Here is a 15,321-nt window from a genome sequence, read left to right on the forward strand (position 1 = left end):
GTGGGGAGGTTGGGGAGGACATTCTAAATCAATACAGCAAAATGTTAAATTTGTTCATTCCGGGAGGGTACACAGGTGTTACTCTCTGCTTGCCTGCGTGTTTGCAGTATCTTGTGATTTAAAGCATTTAAGACAGAAAACAGTCTTGCTGTATAACATAGTAAAGTTCACTGGGGCGTGTGTGTGTGTCTGTTTTGCGACAAGATCTCATTCTGTCGCCCAGGCTGGAATGCAGTTGTGTGATCATGGCTCACTGTAGCCTTAACCTCCCAGGCTTAGGTGAGCCTCGCCCTTCAGCCTCCCAAGTAGCTGGGACTACAGGTGCTCACCACCATGCCTGGTTTATTTTTGTATTTTTAGTAGAGATGAGGTTTTGCCATGTTGCTCAGGCTGGTCTCAAACTCCTGGGCTCAAGCGATCTGCCCACCTTGGCCTTCCAAAGTTTTTGTGAGGCTTATCTGAGGTCCAGGAATTTATCAGTGACTGGCCTTCTTCACCTCCTCCTCACCCCCACTCCTTCTCCCTGAGCCCCAAGCCCTCGGAAGAGCTCTGCGCCCCTGGCCCTGGGCTTGTGGTCCGCCCATCCCAGTCTCAGCTGCTCACCTGCCTCAGCTGGCTGCTGTGTTTCCAGGAAGGTGAGGTTAGCCACCTGTGGTCCCAGTCCTGTTTATGCCAGTGCGGTGAGGCCACAGACCCGATTTACTTTGAGGGATCCCGTTTGCACTAAGTATGTTATAGAAAGGCATGCTGAGGGCCAGATTGGCTTGCTTTTTTTTTTTTTTATTTTGACGGAGTCTCACTCTCTCACCCAGGAGTGCATGGCCTGATCTTGGCTCACTGCAACCTCTGCCTCCCGGGTTCAAGCAATTCTCCTGCCTCAGCCTCCCAATTGGCTGGGAATACAGGCACGCACCACCAGATCCGGCTAATTTTTGTATTTTTAGTAGTGACAGGGTTTCACCATGTTAGTCAGGCTGGTCTTGAACTCCTGACCTCCAGTGATCCTCCCGCCTGGGCTTCCCAAAGTGCTGGGATTACAGGCCCAAGCCACTGCACCTGGCCTCAGGTTGACTTTCAGTGCAGGGGTACGTCAAGGCAGGAAATGTGCTGACCACTCTCAGACTCTGGTCTGGTACCCTCTACCCTCCAGGACCAGGGAGGGAAGGGGGGGTGCAGTGTGAAGGGCTTTATCTGGTTATCATTCTTATGAGTTCCTCAGTTTTAGGGACATTAGGAACCCTCTGCCCCACGTCTGGAGTGAGTGAGGCTGGCCCAGGAGCTGCATGGCTCTCACCAGGGTCGGTTGGCCTCCGTGAAGCCATGGCGGCTGTGTCTTCTGCAGTCCCCCAGCTTTGTTTCCAGTGACTCAGAGGTGGGAGAAGCTGCCATTCTGCATCCACTCCCAGCTGCGTGAAAGCCAGGGAACAGGTGTGCCCTCTTTCTGGGGAGAGGTGAAGTCCCTGCATGGGCCAGGAGCGTGGCCTTCTGCCTGAAGAGGAAGCACCTGGAAAAGACTGGCTCGGTGAAGCAGGGGGCGCAGGCACTGGGGAGAGGTGGGTACTGGGGGAGGCAGGCACTGCGGGGAGGCCCTGCTTTTCCTTTTTCTTCCTTTTTATTCCAGGGTCATAAAAACCCTGTTGGGTTGGGCAAGCAGGTGGTGATTGTTCAGCTATTTCCAGGTTGTGGGTAGTGGGGATGGAGTAAGGGGGCTTGGGCATGGCCACCTTTCCACACACTCTGGCCCCGGAAACCTTTGCTCCTCCTGGTTTCATCTTCTCTGGCGCTGGATGGGTTGTGCCATTTCTCTGCTACCAGCCCTGTTGTATTGGGTGGGCTATGGGGTGAAAAGTGTGTGCTTCCCTTCCTGGGAGGTGGGCACCTGGGGCACTTGGAGTATCTGAGGAGCTCTCCAAACGTGAGATTTTTGAGCTCCGATTGCAGTGGACAAGTGTTTCATTTCATTCAACACATTCTAAAACATCAGGAGATCTTGAACGTGCATAGAAGAGAGACTTGTCGGGCTCGGTCGGGCGGCCCTGCCCTTCACCAGTTCTCATGCGTGGCTCCTTCATACCCGTCCCTCCATTCATCCCACCCCAAGTGATTTTGAAGCAAGTCCCAGACATGATAAAAGATAAAATTAGGCTGGGCACAGTGGCTCACAGCACTTTGGGAGGCCGAGGTGGGCAGATCACCTGAGGTCAGGAGTTCAAGACCAGCCTGGCCAACATGGTGAAACCTGGGCTCTATTAAAAATACAAAGATCAGCTGCGTGCAGTGTTGGGCGTCTGTAGTCTCAGCTACTGGGGAGGCTGAGGCAGGAGAATTGCTTGAACCCGGAAGGCAGAGGTTAAAGTGAGCCTAGATAGTGCTACTGCATTCCAGCCTGGGTGACAGAGCGAGACCTAAGAGTCTCAAAAAAAAAAAAAAAAAAAAAAAAAAAGATAAAATTGCATGTATCATTATGTAAGTTCCTATCGATAAAAGATGGGAAAGTTTTTTAAAAATAACCACTGCCTGAGTGCCATGGCTCAGCTATGACACCCACAGTCTCAGCTACTCAGGAGGCTGAGGCAGGAGGATTGCTTGAACCCAGAGCTGCAGTGAGCTGTGACTATACCACTGCACTCTAGCCTGGGCAGCAGAGCGAGACTCTGTCTCTTAAAAAACATAACCACAATATCTTGTAATACCTAAAAGATAATTAACAGAAATTCCTTAATGCCATGAGGTAACAGTTGTTTTGAATGAGTCTTTTTAAAAATTTCATTTAATTTTAGATTCGGGGGTACATATGCCTGTTTGTTACATGGTATTTTGCATACTGGTGGGTGTTGGGCTTCCAGTGTACCCAGAGTGCCCTCGATGAAAGGGAAGAGAGTGAACATTGTACCTGATAGGTAATTTTCCAGCCCTTGCCCCGCTTCCTCCCCTTCGCTCTTGGAATCCCCAGTGTCAGTATTTCCACCTTTGTTTTTCTTTTTTTTTTTGAAATGGAGTCTTGCTCTGTCTCCCCGGCTGGAGTGTAGTGGCCCGATCTCAGCTCACTGCAACCTCCACCTCCCAGGTTCAAGCGATTTTCCTGCCTCAGCTTCCCAAGTAGCTGGGATTACAGATGCCTGCCACCATGCCGGGCTAATTTTTGGTATTGTTTGTTTGTTTGTTTTTGAGATAGGAGTCTTGCTCTGTCCCCGAGTGCAATGGAGCGATCTCGGCTCACTGCAAGCTCCGCCTCCCGGGTTCACGCCATTCTCCTGCCTCAGCCTCCCAAGTAACTGGAACTACAGGCACCCGCCACCACGCCCGGCCAATTTTTTGTATTTTTAGTAGAGACAGGGTTTCACCGTGTTAGCCAGGATGGTCTCGATCTCCTGACCTCATGACCCGCCCACCTCAGCCTCCCAAAGTGCTGGGATTACAGGCGTGAGCCGCCGTGCCCGGCCAATTTTTGGCATTTTTAGTAGAGATGGGATTTCACCATGTTGGCCAGACTGGTCTCAAGCTCCTGACCTCAGGTGATCCACCTGCCTCGGCCTCCCAAAGTGCTGGGATTACCGGCCTGAGTCATCGTAGCTGGCCTGTTACTTCCGTCTTTATGTCCATGGGTACCCACTGTTTAACTCCAACTTATAGGTGAGAACATGCAGTATTTGGTGTTCTGTTTCTGAATGAGTTCACTTAGGATAAAGGCTTCCAGTTGTATCTGTATTACTGCAAGAGACATGATTTCTTTTTTTTCTTTTCTTTTTTTTCTTTTGAGACAAAGTTTCACTCTTGTTGCCCAGGCTAGAGTGCAATGGCGTGATCTCGGCTCACCACAACCTCTGCCTCCCAGGTTCAAGTGATTCTCCTGCCTCAGCCTCCCAAGTAGCTGGGATTACAGGCATGCACCACCACACCCAGCTAATTTTGTATTTTTTAGGAGAGATGGGGTTTCTCCATGTTGCTCAGGCTGGTCTCGAACTCTCTTCCTCAGATGATCCTCCCACCTCTGCCTCCCAAAGTGCTGGGATTACAGGCATGAGCCACCATGCCGGCCAGTTTCATTCTTTTTTATGGCTGCTGAATGAGTCCTTAATGTGGCCAGAGCACTATGGTGGATGGGATATGGAAGACAAGAATAACATATCCACCCCCCACTATTATATATCTGAGGAGAGAATGGTTGGGTGCATAGACATTAAATAGACAATACTTCTTGAGACAGTATTTTTTGGTGACAGCTTTATTGAGATATTCATATACCATAAAATTCACCCATCTAAAGTGTACACTTTGGTGAGTTTGTGTTTTTTTTTTTTTTTTAGACAGAGTTTTGCTCTATTGCTCAGGCTAGGTGCAGTCACGGCTCACTGCAGCTTTGACCTCCCAGGCTCAAGTGATCCTTCCACCTCAGCCTCCCTAGTAGCTGCGACTATAGGCACACATCACCGCACCCAGCTGATTTTTGTAGTTTTTGCAGAGACAGGATTTCGCCATGATGCCCGCACTTTTTCTTAGTATATTCACAGAGTTGTGCAACTGTCACCACAATCAATTTTGGAATGTTTTCATCACCCTAAGAAGATACCCCCCACTCCTTATCCATTACCTCCCTGTCTTCCCGTCTGCTCCAAGCCCCTGGCAACCACTAGTGTACTTTCTGTCTCTGTAGATTTGCCTGTCCCAGACATTTAGAATAAACAGAATGAGCAATATATGACCTTCTGTGTGACTTCTTTCACTCAGCATCACGTCTTCGGGGCCCATCCATGTTGCAGCAGCTGTCAGAGGTCCATTCCTTTTCATTGCTGAATACTATTCCACCGTATGATTGGACCACATTGTATTTATCCATTCATCAGCAGAACATATTGCCACTTTTTGGCTATCATGAATAACGTGAGTGTTCGTGTGCAGGCTTTTGTGTGGACGTGTTTTCAGTTCTCTTGCGTATATATGTAGGAATGGAATTGCTGGGTCATATGGTGAGTCTATTGTTATACAATTTTGTTTTTTAAAGATAGGATCTCCTCTGTTGCCCAGGCTGGAGTGCAGTGGTGCAATCACACTTCACTGAAGCCTCCACCTACTGGGTTCAAGCAATCCTCCTGCCTCAGCCTCCCAAATTGCTAGGGTTACAGCGATGCACCACCATGCCTGGATAATTTCTTTGATTTTTAATAGAGATGAGGTCTTGCCTCGTTCCCCAGGCTGGTCTGGAACTCCTGAGCCAAAGCAGTCCTCCTGTCTTGGCCTCATGAAGTGCTGGGTCTACAGGCGTGCGCCACTGCACCTGGCCCAATTTTTAATTTTTTAAATTTTTGTTTATTATATAGAGACGGAGTCTTGCCACTTTGCGCAGGCTGGTCTGGAACTCCTGGCCTAAAGCAGTCTTTCTGCTTTGGCCTCCCAAAGAGCTGGGATTGCACGTGTGAGCCACGGTGCCAGACCAGTAACTCTGTATTTAAGCTTTTGAGGAACGGACAGACTGTTTGCCAACGCGGCTGCACCATTTGATCAGCCATCCATGAGAATTCTGGTTTCTCCACATCCTCACCAACACTTGATATCATCCATCTGTGTGATACTAGCCGTCCTCCTGAGGGTGAAGCGGCGTCTTCCCGTGGTTTAGATCTGTACTCCCTGTTGGCCACTTACAGTGGCCTCCCCTTATCCTTGGGGGATACATTCCAAGACCCCCTCATGGATGCCTGAATCTGTGGACAGTACCAAACCTATACAATCAGCTTTGTATCCTCAGGTTCTGCTTCTGTGGATTTAGCCAACTAAGGATTGAAAATATTTGTGGAAAAAGAAGAAAGCTAGATAATAACAAAAAATAATACAAAATGTAAAAATATAGCCTAACAACTGTTTACATAGCATTTACATTGTATTCATTATTGTAAGTAACCTAGAGATGATTTAAAGTATACAAGAGGGTTGGGCGTGGTGGCTCACACCTGTAATCTCAGCACTTTGGGAGGCCGAGGTGGGTGGATCACCTGAAGTCAGGAGTTTGAGACCAGCCTGGCCAATGTGGTGAAACCAGGTCTCTACTCAAAATACAAAAATTAAGGCCAGGCGCAGTGACTCATACCTGTAATCCCAGCACTTTGGGGGCCGAGGCAGGCAGATCACCTGAAGTCAGGAGTTCAAGACCAGCCTGGCCAACGTAGTAAAACCCTGTCTCTACTAAAAATACGAAAATTAGCCGGTCATGGTGGCAGGGGCCTGTAATCCCAGCTACTCGGGGGGCTGAGGCAGGAGAATCACTTGAACCCAGGAGGTAGAGGGTGCAGTGAGCCGAGCCCATGCCATTGCACTCCAGCCTGGGCAACAAGGGCAAAACTCCATCTCAAAAATAATAAAATAAAATAAAAATAGAAAAATTAGCCAGGCATGGTGGCACATGCCTGTAGTCCCTGCTACTCCAGAGGTTAAGGCAGGAGAATCTCTTGAACCCGGGAAGCGGAGGTTGCAGTGAGCCGAGACCATGCCATTGCACTCCAGCCTGGGCAACAAGGGCAAAACTCCATCTCAAAAATAATAAAATAAAATAAAAATAGAAAAATTAGCCAGGCATGGTGGCACATGCCTGTAGTCCCTGCTACTCCAGAGGTTAAGGCAGGAGAATCTCTTGAACCCGGGAAGCGGAGGTTGCAGTGAGCCGAGATCACGCCACTGAACTCCAGCCTGGGGGACAGAGCGAGACTGTCTCAAAAAAAAAAAAGTACACAGGAGGATATGTGTAGGTTATGTGCAAATACTACACTATTTTCTATAAGGGACTGCACACTCATAGATTTTGGTATGCATGGGGGTCCTGCAACTAGTTCCCCTTAGATTCCAGGGGCCAGATGTGTATATGAGGTTTTTCCTGTGTAGTAACAGGCAGGGAGTGTTGGCAGCATGGATAGCCTGGGTAAAGGGGTGATTCACATCCCTGGCAGGAGGGAGAGGAATGGTGGACACTTTCATCATATTGCTCAGAGTGATGCACAATCTAAAACTATGATTTTTTTTCTTTTTTGTGGTGGAGTCTCACTCTGTCCCCCAGGCTGCTGTGCAGTGGTGCAATCTCAGCTCACTGCAACCTCTGCCTCCCGGGTTCAGGCAATTCTCCTGCCTCAGCTTCCTGAGTAGCTGGGATTACAGGCACGCACCACCATGCCCAGCTAATTTTTGTATTTTTAGTAAAGACGGTTTTGCCATGTTGGCCAGGCTGGCCTCGAACCCCTAACGTCAAGCGATCCACCTGCCTGGGCCTCCCAAAGTGCTGGAATTACAGGCATGAGCCACCGCGCCCAGCCTGAAGTTTTCCATCTAATATTTTCAGATGGTGGTTGACCATGGATAACTGAGACTTCAAAAAGCACAATCACCAGGCAGGGTGGCTCATGCCTGTAATCCCAGTACTTTGGGAGGCTGAGACAGGTGGATTGCTTGAGTCCAGGAGTTCGAGACCAGTCTGGGCGGGGTAGTGAAACCCTGTCTCTAAAAAAAAAATATCAATTCGCTGAGCATGGTGGTGCATGCCTGTAGTCCCAGCTCCTCAGGAGGCTGAGGTGGGAGGATCACCTGAGCTCGGGGAGTAGAGGCTGCAGTGAGCCATGATCGTGCCACTGCACTCCAGCCTGGTCAATACAGCAAGACCCTGTCTCAAACAAACAACAAATAAACAAAGGTGCAAACTGTAGCTGAGCGGGGACTGCTGTAGGTGCGCCTGTGTCAGTGTTTTTAAACGTAAGGCCACTGATCCAGGCCAGAACCCAGGGTGGGATTTTCGCTCATTAGATTTGCACAGGGAGCTCCTCTGGCCCTTGTTGAGTTCACTCTTTTCTGCTCATGACTCAAAGAGGGAGAGGCTGGGTCAGAACAGCCCATCTCAGCTCCTGCAGAAGTAGAAAAACAAATTGTGCACCTTAGGGGCAGTTAGGACTCAGGGTTACCCTGAACGAGTCAAAATAAACAAGTCCTTCATTAAACTCAGATCTCTGCAAGGGCGTTTCACCCCTGGAAAGGACGCTGTAATTACCTCCAGTCTGACTCTTCCTGTCAGAGGTTAGATTTCTGAGCAAGTGTCGGATACATACCTTTGGAGAGACTTGGCTACAGACGCTATATTTAATCCGCTGCCATGAGTATAATGCCTTTGTGTTCTGTATGAAGCCCAGGAGATCTTATCAGTCATGCAGAGGGGGCCAGTCACACATCACTTTATTTGACACGGCGCATGCTTTGCAGAGTCCTCTTCTGGGATGACTGCCTTATGGTTACTGCCAAGGCTTTGATGGGGAAGGGGGATAAGAGTTAACCTTGAGGCCGGGCGTGGTGGCTCACAGGCGTAATCGCAGCACTTTGGGAGGCCAAGGTGGGCAGATCATTTGAGCTCAGCAATTTGGGACCAGCTTGGCCAACATGGGGAAACCCCGTCTCCACTAAAAATAGAAAAAATTAGCCAGGCATGGGGGCAGGTGCTTGTAAGTCCAGCTACTCGGGAGGCCGAAGCATGAGAATCGCTTGAACCCAGGAGGCGGAGGTTGCAGTGAGCTGAGATGGAGCCACTGCACTACAGCCTGGGCAACAGAGTGAGACTCCGTCTCAAAAAAAAAAAAAAAAAAGTTAACCTTGAGACTCCAGGGGAGTCTTACAGCTGCTTAGATGGCTTTTTGAGAAATGGTTCAGAGCTGCTTGCTTTGATGCCCTCTTCAGCCCATGGCAAGCATCTGCTTAGTGATCTTGCTGCTTTCAAAAATGGGATCCATTCCTTTAAAACTGACCAGGCCATGGGAGTTGGGTGCATGCCTACTAAATAGTATGTAAATACTGTTGTTTTGTTGTTGTTGTTGTTGTTGTTGTTGAGATAGGGTCTCACTCTGTTGTCCCGGCTGGAGTACAATGGTGTGATCATGGCTCACTGCAGCCTCTACCTCCTGAGCTCAAGGGATCCTTCCGCCTCAGCTTCCCAAGTAGCTGGGACTATAGGCCCACGCCACCACACCTGGCCAATTTTTTATTTGTTAGAGAGATGTTTCTAACATTTATTTGTTAGAGAGATGTTAGTTTCGCCATGTTGCCCAGGCTGGTCTTGAGTTCCTGGCCTCAAGCGATCCTCCCACCTCAGCCTCCCAAAGTGTTGGGATTACAGGTGTGAGCCATCATTCCTGGCCCATACATATTGTCAATTGTTTGCAAATTGCTCTAAGCTAAGGTTATAGCTGGTGGAATGTAGTTTTGCCAAATTACTATTTCAGAGTCATTGAGACAGAGCTCGCAGGATCTGTGCTGATACCTCTCGGGTATGTCGTCCGGCCCAGCTCCTCCCTCACTCTGGCAGTGTGTGGCATCTCCACCCGGATGTCCTGGCGACATTTCACATGTGGCAGGTCCAGGCATGAATTCTCAGCTTCCGCCCCAGCCTGCCTCCTTCCCTCCCTGAGACTGTCCCATGTCAGTACCTGGCTTCACTGAGTGGGTGGTTCAAGTTAGGAGCCTGAGAGCCCGTTTCACCAGCACATGCAGCTCAGGGTGCCTCTGCAGACTGTCTTGTGTGGGTCATTGTCCACGCTGTCACTGTCCCTGTCACTGACAGACTGGGCCAGGCCCGGGCACCTTAATGGAAGACAGCCTCAGCTTCTTACTGGTCCTGCTTCCCCATCCATGCTCCATACAGCAGCCAGGGTGGTCTTTAGAACAGAAATAGTGGCAGGTTCCCTTTTCTCTGGGCCCTTGGATGCTTCTCCATTGCTAGCACAAAACCCTGCCACCTCCCACCAGCTGCCTCTGCCTTCCTCTCCAAGCTTGGCTACCTGCCCTTGAACCCAGACACCCTGTCCTTCACCCTAGCCACCTGCCCTTGACCCCAGACACCTGCCCTTGACCCCAGACACCCTGCCCTTGACTCCAGCTACCCTGCCTTTGACCCCAGACACTTGCTTTTGACCCAATACCCTGCCCTTGATCCCAGCTGGCCTGCCCTTGACCTTAGCTGTCCTGCCACTGACCCCAGATACCCTGTCTTTGACCCCAGACACCCTGTCCTTGACCCCAGCCACCTGCACTTGACCCCAGCCACCTTCCCCTGACCCCAGCCTCCTGCCCTTCCTGCCTCCAACTCTTGCCTGCTCTTCCGATGGTCGCTCCTTCTCCTGGCTTCACTGTCTCCTGAGAGGTCCCCTTGGCACCTTCCCTTCCTGCACCAGAGCGCTGCTCATGCATTACTTGTTAGCCCGGTCTAAGCCGTGGGAGGGCAGAGGGGCCTTTTCTGCTGGTGTCCAGTTCCTCTCCTCGGCAGGCACATTGGAGGCAGTCAACAAATATTTGTAATGTGGACAGATGTGTGAAGTCGGGTGCCTTTCCAGGGCCTGTCAGTGGATGGTTCGTGTTTTGGCTGGTGGAGGACTGAGCCAGGCTGATTTCTGTAACAGGGGATCTTCGAAACGGTGATAGCCACTGATTTTGAGCTTGTCCTCAGAGGGCATCAGTGGGCGAAAACAGAAAAATCATCCTGTGATGAGAACACGCACACCCACCCACACACACACACCATACACACAACCACATACACGCACCATACACACACAACCACACACACATGCACTCACACACACACCCACCCCCCACACACAACCACACACACAACCACACCACCCCCCACACACCACACACACCCACCCGCCCACACACAACCACACACACACCACGCACACACCCACACACATACCACGCATCCACACACACACACACCCCCACACACCACACACACGCCACACACCCACACACACACATACCACGCATCCACACACACACCCCCACACACAACCACACACACCACACACGCATATGCCCACACACACCACACACATATACACATGTACCACACAGACACCACACACACCACACACCCCACACATCCACCACACACACCACACACACATACCACACACACATATACACGTATACCACACAGACACCACACACACCACATACACATACACATACCACACACACATATACACACGCGAGTTTTTGGATTTTTATCATGGTCCTTGATAGTTTTTTCCTCTTAGCTTCTCTTTTATCCATTTAGTACTTTGTGGCAGGCAGCTTGGGAGGAGGTGGAGGCGGCACAGTGAGAAGGGCAGGAGCCACTGCCCTGGTGGTCCAGGAGGGGATGGGGGCTGTGCTGTGCTGAGCGGCTGTGCCAAGGAGCCTGAAGGAAGGCAGCAGGAGCCAGGATGAAGGGGATGGGAAGAATGCAGCAGATCCAGAAGCAGTTTTCTGCAGCCACGCAGGGGATCCTGTCCCCAGGGGCTGTGCTTGCGTCTAGGATACAGCGCCCGGGATCTGTTGAGCCCGTGGGCTGCCAAGGCAGGTTCTGCTTCAGCCGCTGCCTCCGAGGAAGAAGGCCCGCTGTGTCCGCGAGCACCCATTCGTGAGGCGTCTGCACATGTGACTCATGGAGTCTCCGTGGGCCTCTCTGAAACCCTAGAACAGTTTCTCAAAAGAGCAGCCACATAGACACTACAGGCAGAGGCATTTGGGATTGATCTGTGCTCGAAGTTCAGGGTCTAGGGCTGTCATGGGCTCCTTCGTGGACTCCTTCATGGACACTCTGGGCCTCTTCTAATGCCAGCCTCCAACAGCCTGGCTGTAAGATTGAGATTTGTCTGTGCTATGCGAGTTGCTGAAGCGCCATGGGCTTTGCGTCAGCAGGTGTATCCTGGATGCTGGCTTGGAGGCGTGGTTCCGGGGGACATCCAGGCCCAGGGTTGGGGTACCATGGGCCTGGATGCTGGCTTGGAGGCGTGGTTCCGGGACATGTCCAGGGCCAGGGTTGGAGTACCATGGGCCTGGATGCTGTTAAGTGGGGAGGAAGAACTTAAGTTCAGAAGGAATGGCACTTCTGTATGGGGGTTTTTTAGTATCTGGTCCCAGAAAATGTATTACATTTTCTCCTTCTCCTTCCAGATAATTCCTGAAGATGGCAGAAGCTCACCAAGCTGTGGCCTTTCAGTTCACGGTCACTCCGGATGGCATTGACCTGCGGCTGAGCCATGAAGCTCTTAGACAAATCTATCTCTCTGGACTTCATTCCTGGAAGAAGAAGTTCATCCGATTCAAGGTTTGCTGAGATGTGTTGAAATCTATACAGTATGCCTTTTAACGTCTAAGAACAGGGCTCTTGCAGCGATTGAGGTCTACGTGTTTCAGACTGGCGATTGCATATCACTTACCTATTTCCACGGTACTTAAGGCTTGGGGACACCGTCACACAGACTTTAGCTCACTGGATGCTTGGAGCAGCTCCATTAGGCAGGTAGAGGGAGTTGGCATGCCCTAAAGCAGGCCGGGAAATCGAGGCTCAAAGGGCCAGTGACCTACTTAATAGAAGGCAGAGTAAAGACTAGAATTCACATCTTCTCTCTGAGTCAGAATCCTTTACACCGTGTTCAAAAAGGATTTTTTCCGGGCCAGGTTCAGTGGCTCACACCTGTAATCCCTGCACTTTGGGAAGCTGAGGTGGGTGGATCTCTTGAGCTCAGGAGTTTAAGACCAGCCTGGGTGACACGACAAAACCCCATCTCTACAAAAAATACAAAAATTAGGCAGGTGCGTTGGCATGCACCTGTAGTCCCAGCTACTCAGGAGGCTGAGATGGGAGGATCACTTGAACCTGAGAGGCAGAGACTGCAGTGAACCGTGATTGAGCCACCACACTCCAGCCTGGGCAACAGAGCGAGACTTTGTCTCAAAAAAAATTTTGTTTTCCAAACTTCAGCAAGTAGATGTAATAATTACTTTGTTGATAAAACATTCACACACTAGAAACTCTCCACATAAGGGCCGGGCGCAGTGGCTCACGCCTGTAATCCCAGCACCTTGGGAGGCCAAGGCGGGTGGATCACAAGGTCAGGAGATTGAGGCCATCCTGGCTAACATGGTGAAACCCCGTCTCTACTAAAAAATACAAAAAATTAGCCGGGCGTGGTGGCGGACGCCTGTAGTCCCAGTTACTTGGGAGGCTGAGGCAGGAGAATGGCCTGAACCTGGGATGTGGAGCTTGCAGTGAACCGAGATTGCACCACTTCACTCCAGCCTGGGCGACAGAGCAAGACTCTGTCTCAAAAAAAACACTCTTCACATAGGTTCAAATACCGTTGAGTCCACATGTTCTCAATTCTGTTTATCTAAAGAAGTGGAACTCTGTTAAGTGTCTTGTTTTTCCATGTATTTTAATTTATTTTAAACATCATAGAAGGAATAAGTGCATGTTTGAAAACACGCAAACTAGATGAAAGTTCATCAAGTCGAAAGTGGACACCCCCGCCGACCCCTGTCAGCCCCAGCGGGAGCTCAGTTCAGTTTGTGGACTTCCTGGTGCTCCTTCTCTGAGGGCGGCACTGAAGTGGGCCACTGGGAAAGCCCTAAGCTCAAGAGTAGGTGGCAGCAGGGATGGCGGGGAGGTGGGCGAGCCCCTGGGAGCCAGCATAGCTGCACAGGTGTCCCTGGGGCTCAGCCTGTGGATTCTTGGGCCCAGATAAATAACCCACCAAGGTGACATCCGAGATGTCACTGAGGCACTAGCTTGGCTCACCGAGGGCTGCTCTTTTTCACCTTGGAATCTGGGAAAATAGAAATTTGGATGCAGAGGCTTGGCCATCATATTCAACCCAGTGGGAATGTTGTTCTCCCCCTCCCCTTCCCTCTTCTCTTTTTTTTTTTTTTTTTTTTGAGACAAGGTCTTGCTCTGTTGCCCAGGGTGGAGTGCAGCGGTGTGATCACGGCTCCCTATAGCCTCACTGGGCTCAGGCAGTCCTCCTGTCTCATCCTCCCAAGTAGCTGAGATCATAGGTGCACACCACCATGCCCGGCTAATTTTTTTTTTTTTTTTTTTTTTTTTTTGAGACAGAGCCTCACTCTGTTGCCCAGTCTGGAGTGCAATGGCGCGACCTTGGCTCACTACAACCTCCGCCTCCCAGGCTCAAGCGATTCTTCTGCTTCAGCCTCCTGAGTAGCTGGGACTCTAGGCGCCCGCCACCACACCTGGCTAAGTTTTTGTATTTTTAGTAGAGACAGTATTTCACCACGTTGGCCAGGCTGGTTTCAAACTCCTCACCTCAAGTGATCTGCCCGCCTCAGCCTCCCAAAGTGCTGGGGTTACAGGCATGAGCCACCTCACCTGGCCTGCTTTGGTCATTTTTAATCCATTATCTTGGTCAAATCAATATCTTATTAGAATGGTTTAGTAAGAATGTTTTTTAATTGGAGTTGTCAAACATACACAAGAGTAAAGAGGACCGATTACAGATTCCCACCATTCCCTTCCTTGTTCAACAATTTTGCCAATTTTGCCAATTTTGCCAAGTTCAACAATTTTGCCAATTTTGCCAATTTTGTTGCAAAATTCAACAATTTTGCCAATATATCAACAATTGATATAATCCTTTTTTTTATTTTTTTTTGGCTGGAGTATTTTATAGCAAATTCTCGACATGGAGTGAGGCCTCCCATGAAATCTTCAAGGTTAAGCAGCCTTCTGACATGGGGCGGCAAGAGGGGCAGTTTTGGAGCTGGGGTCTCAGGGCGTTCTAGACAGTAGCAGGCTGGGGACAGGATGTCATGGTGGCTCAGTGACATCCTTCACCAGCTAAACTAGTGCCTGGACTGATTCTTATGTCCTGGGGTGTCCACTCTTGGGGAAGCTTTCAGGGTGGGTTTTGGCTCAGAAGTAGTGGAAGGGAGGAAACTGGAACCGCCGCAGGCTGTAAACTCTGGGGAGAGTCCCAGCTAGTGGGGTATGGTTTCTTAGTCCACGCACACTGCCGACACCCTCTTCTGGCTGCTTACCATCCCAGCAGTCCTGTTGCCGGGGACCATGAAGCGCTGTTGTCCTGTGGGTTGTGGGAGGGCACCGCTCACGGCCCGTGTGTCTGTCTTTAGAATGGCATCATCACTGGCGTGTACCCGGCGAGCCCCTCCAGCTGGCTTATCGTGGTGGTGGGCGTGATGACAACAATGTACGCCAAGATCGACCCCTCGTTAGGAATAATTGCAAAAATCAATCGGACCCTGGAAACGACGTAAGTCATCCTGTGAAATCTCCGATTGTCTGGGAAGTTACCGATTTTATTGCTGTTTTTCTGTCTCTTCAAATGTGATGATTGTCATTGTTCTGGATTCGATGTGAAGCTCTTGATTCTGTCCTCACGTCGGCTTTCTTCCCGCCTCCTGGGTGGTGCTAAGGTCCCTCTAGGAGTTTGCGGTCCCCTGCGGCCTTTCCTTCGAAGACCAGGGTGAGAAGAGTGATAGTGGCCCTGGGGCACCCCTTGGAAG

The 15,321-nt window shown here is 50.3% G+C and overlaps 1 protein-coding gene across 1 annotated transcript in view; it reads left to right on the forward strand.

The window, feature by feature from the left end:
- Nucleotides 1-15,321, forward strand: part of CPT1A (carnitine palmitoyltransferase 1A (liver)) — an 87,435-nt gene that overhangs the window by 16,218 nt on the left and 55,896 nt on the right. The window contains exons 2-3 of the mRNA XM_011942316.1: nucleotides 11,956-12,109; nucleotides 14,929-15,068. Coding sequence (XP_011797706.1) covers nucleotides 11,969-12,109; nucleotides 14,929-15,068 — 281 coding nt within the window. The 5' untranslated portion in view covers nucleotides 11,956-11,968. The remainder of the gene's footprint in view (nucleotides 1-11,955; nucleotides 12,110-14,928; nucleotides 15,069-15,321) is intronic.

This window comes from Colobus angolensis, unplaced genomic scaffold (genome assembly GCF_000951035.1).
Source record: "Colobus angolensis palliatus isolate OR3802 unplaced genomic scaffold, Cang.pa_1.0 Scaffold21, whole genome shotgun sequence".
Lineage (NCBI taxonomy): Eukaryota > Metazoa > Chordata > Mammalia > Primates > Cercopithecidae > Colobus > Colobus angolensis.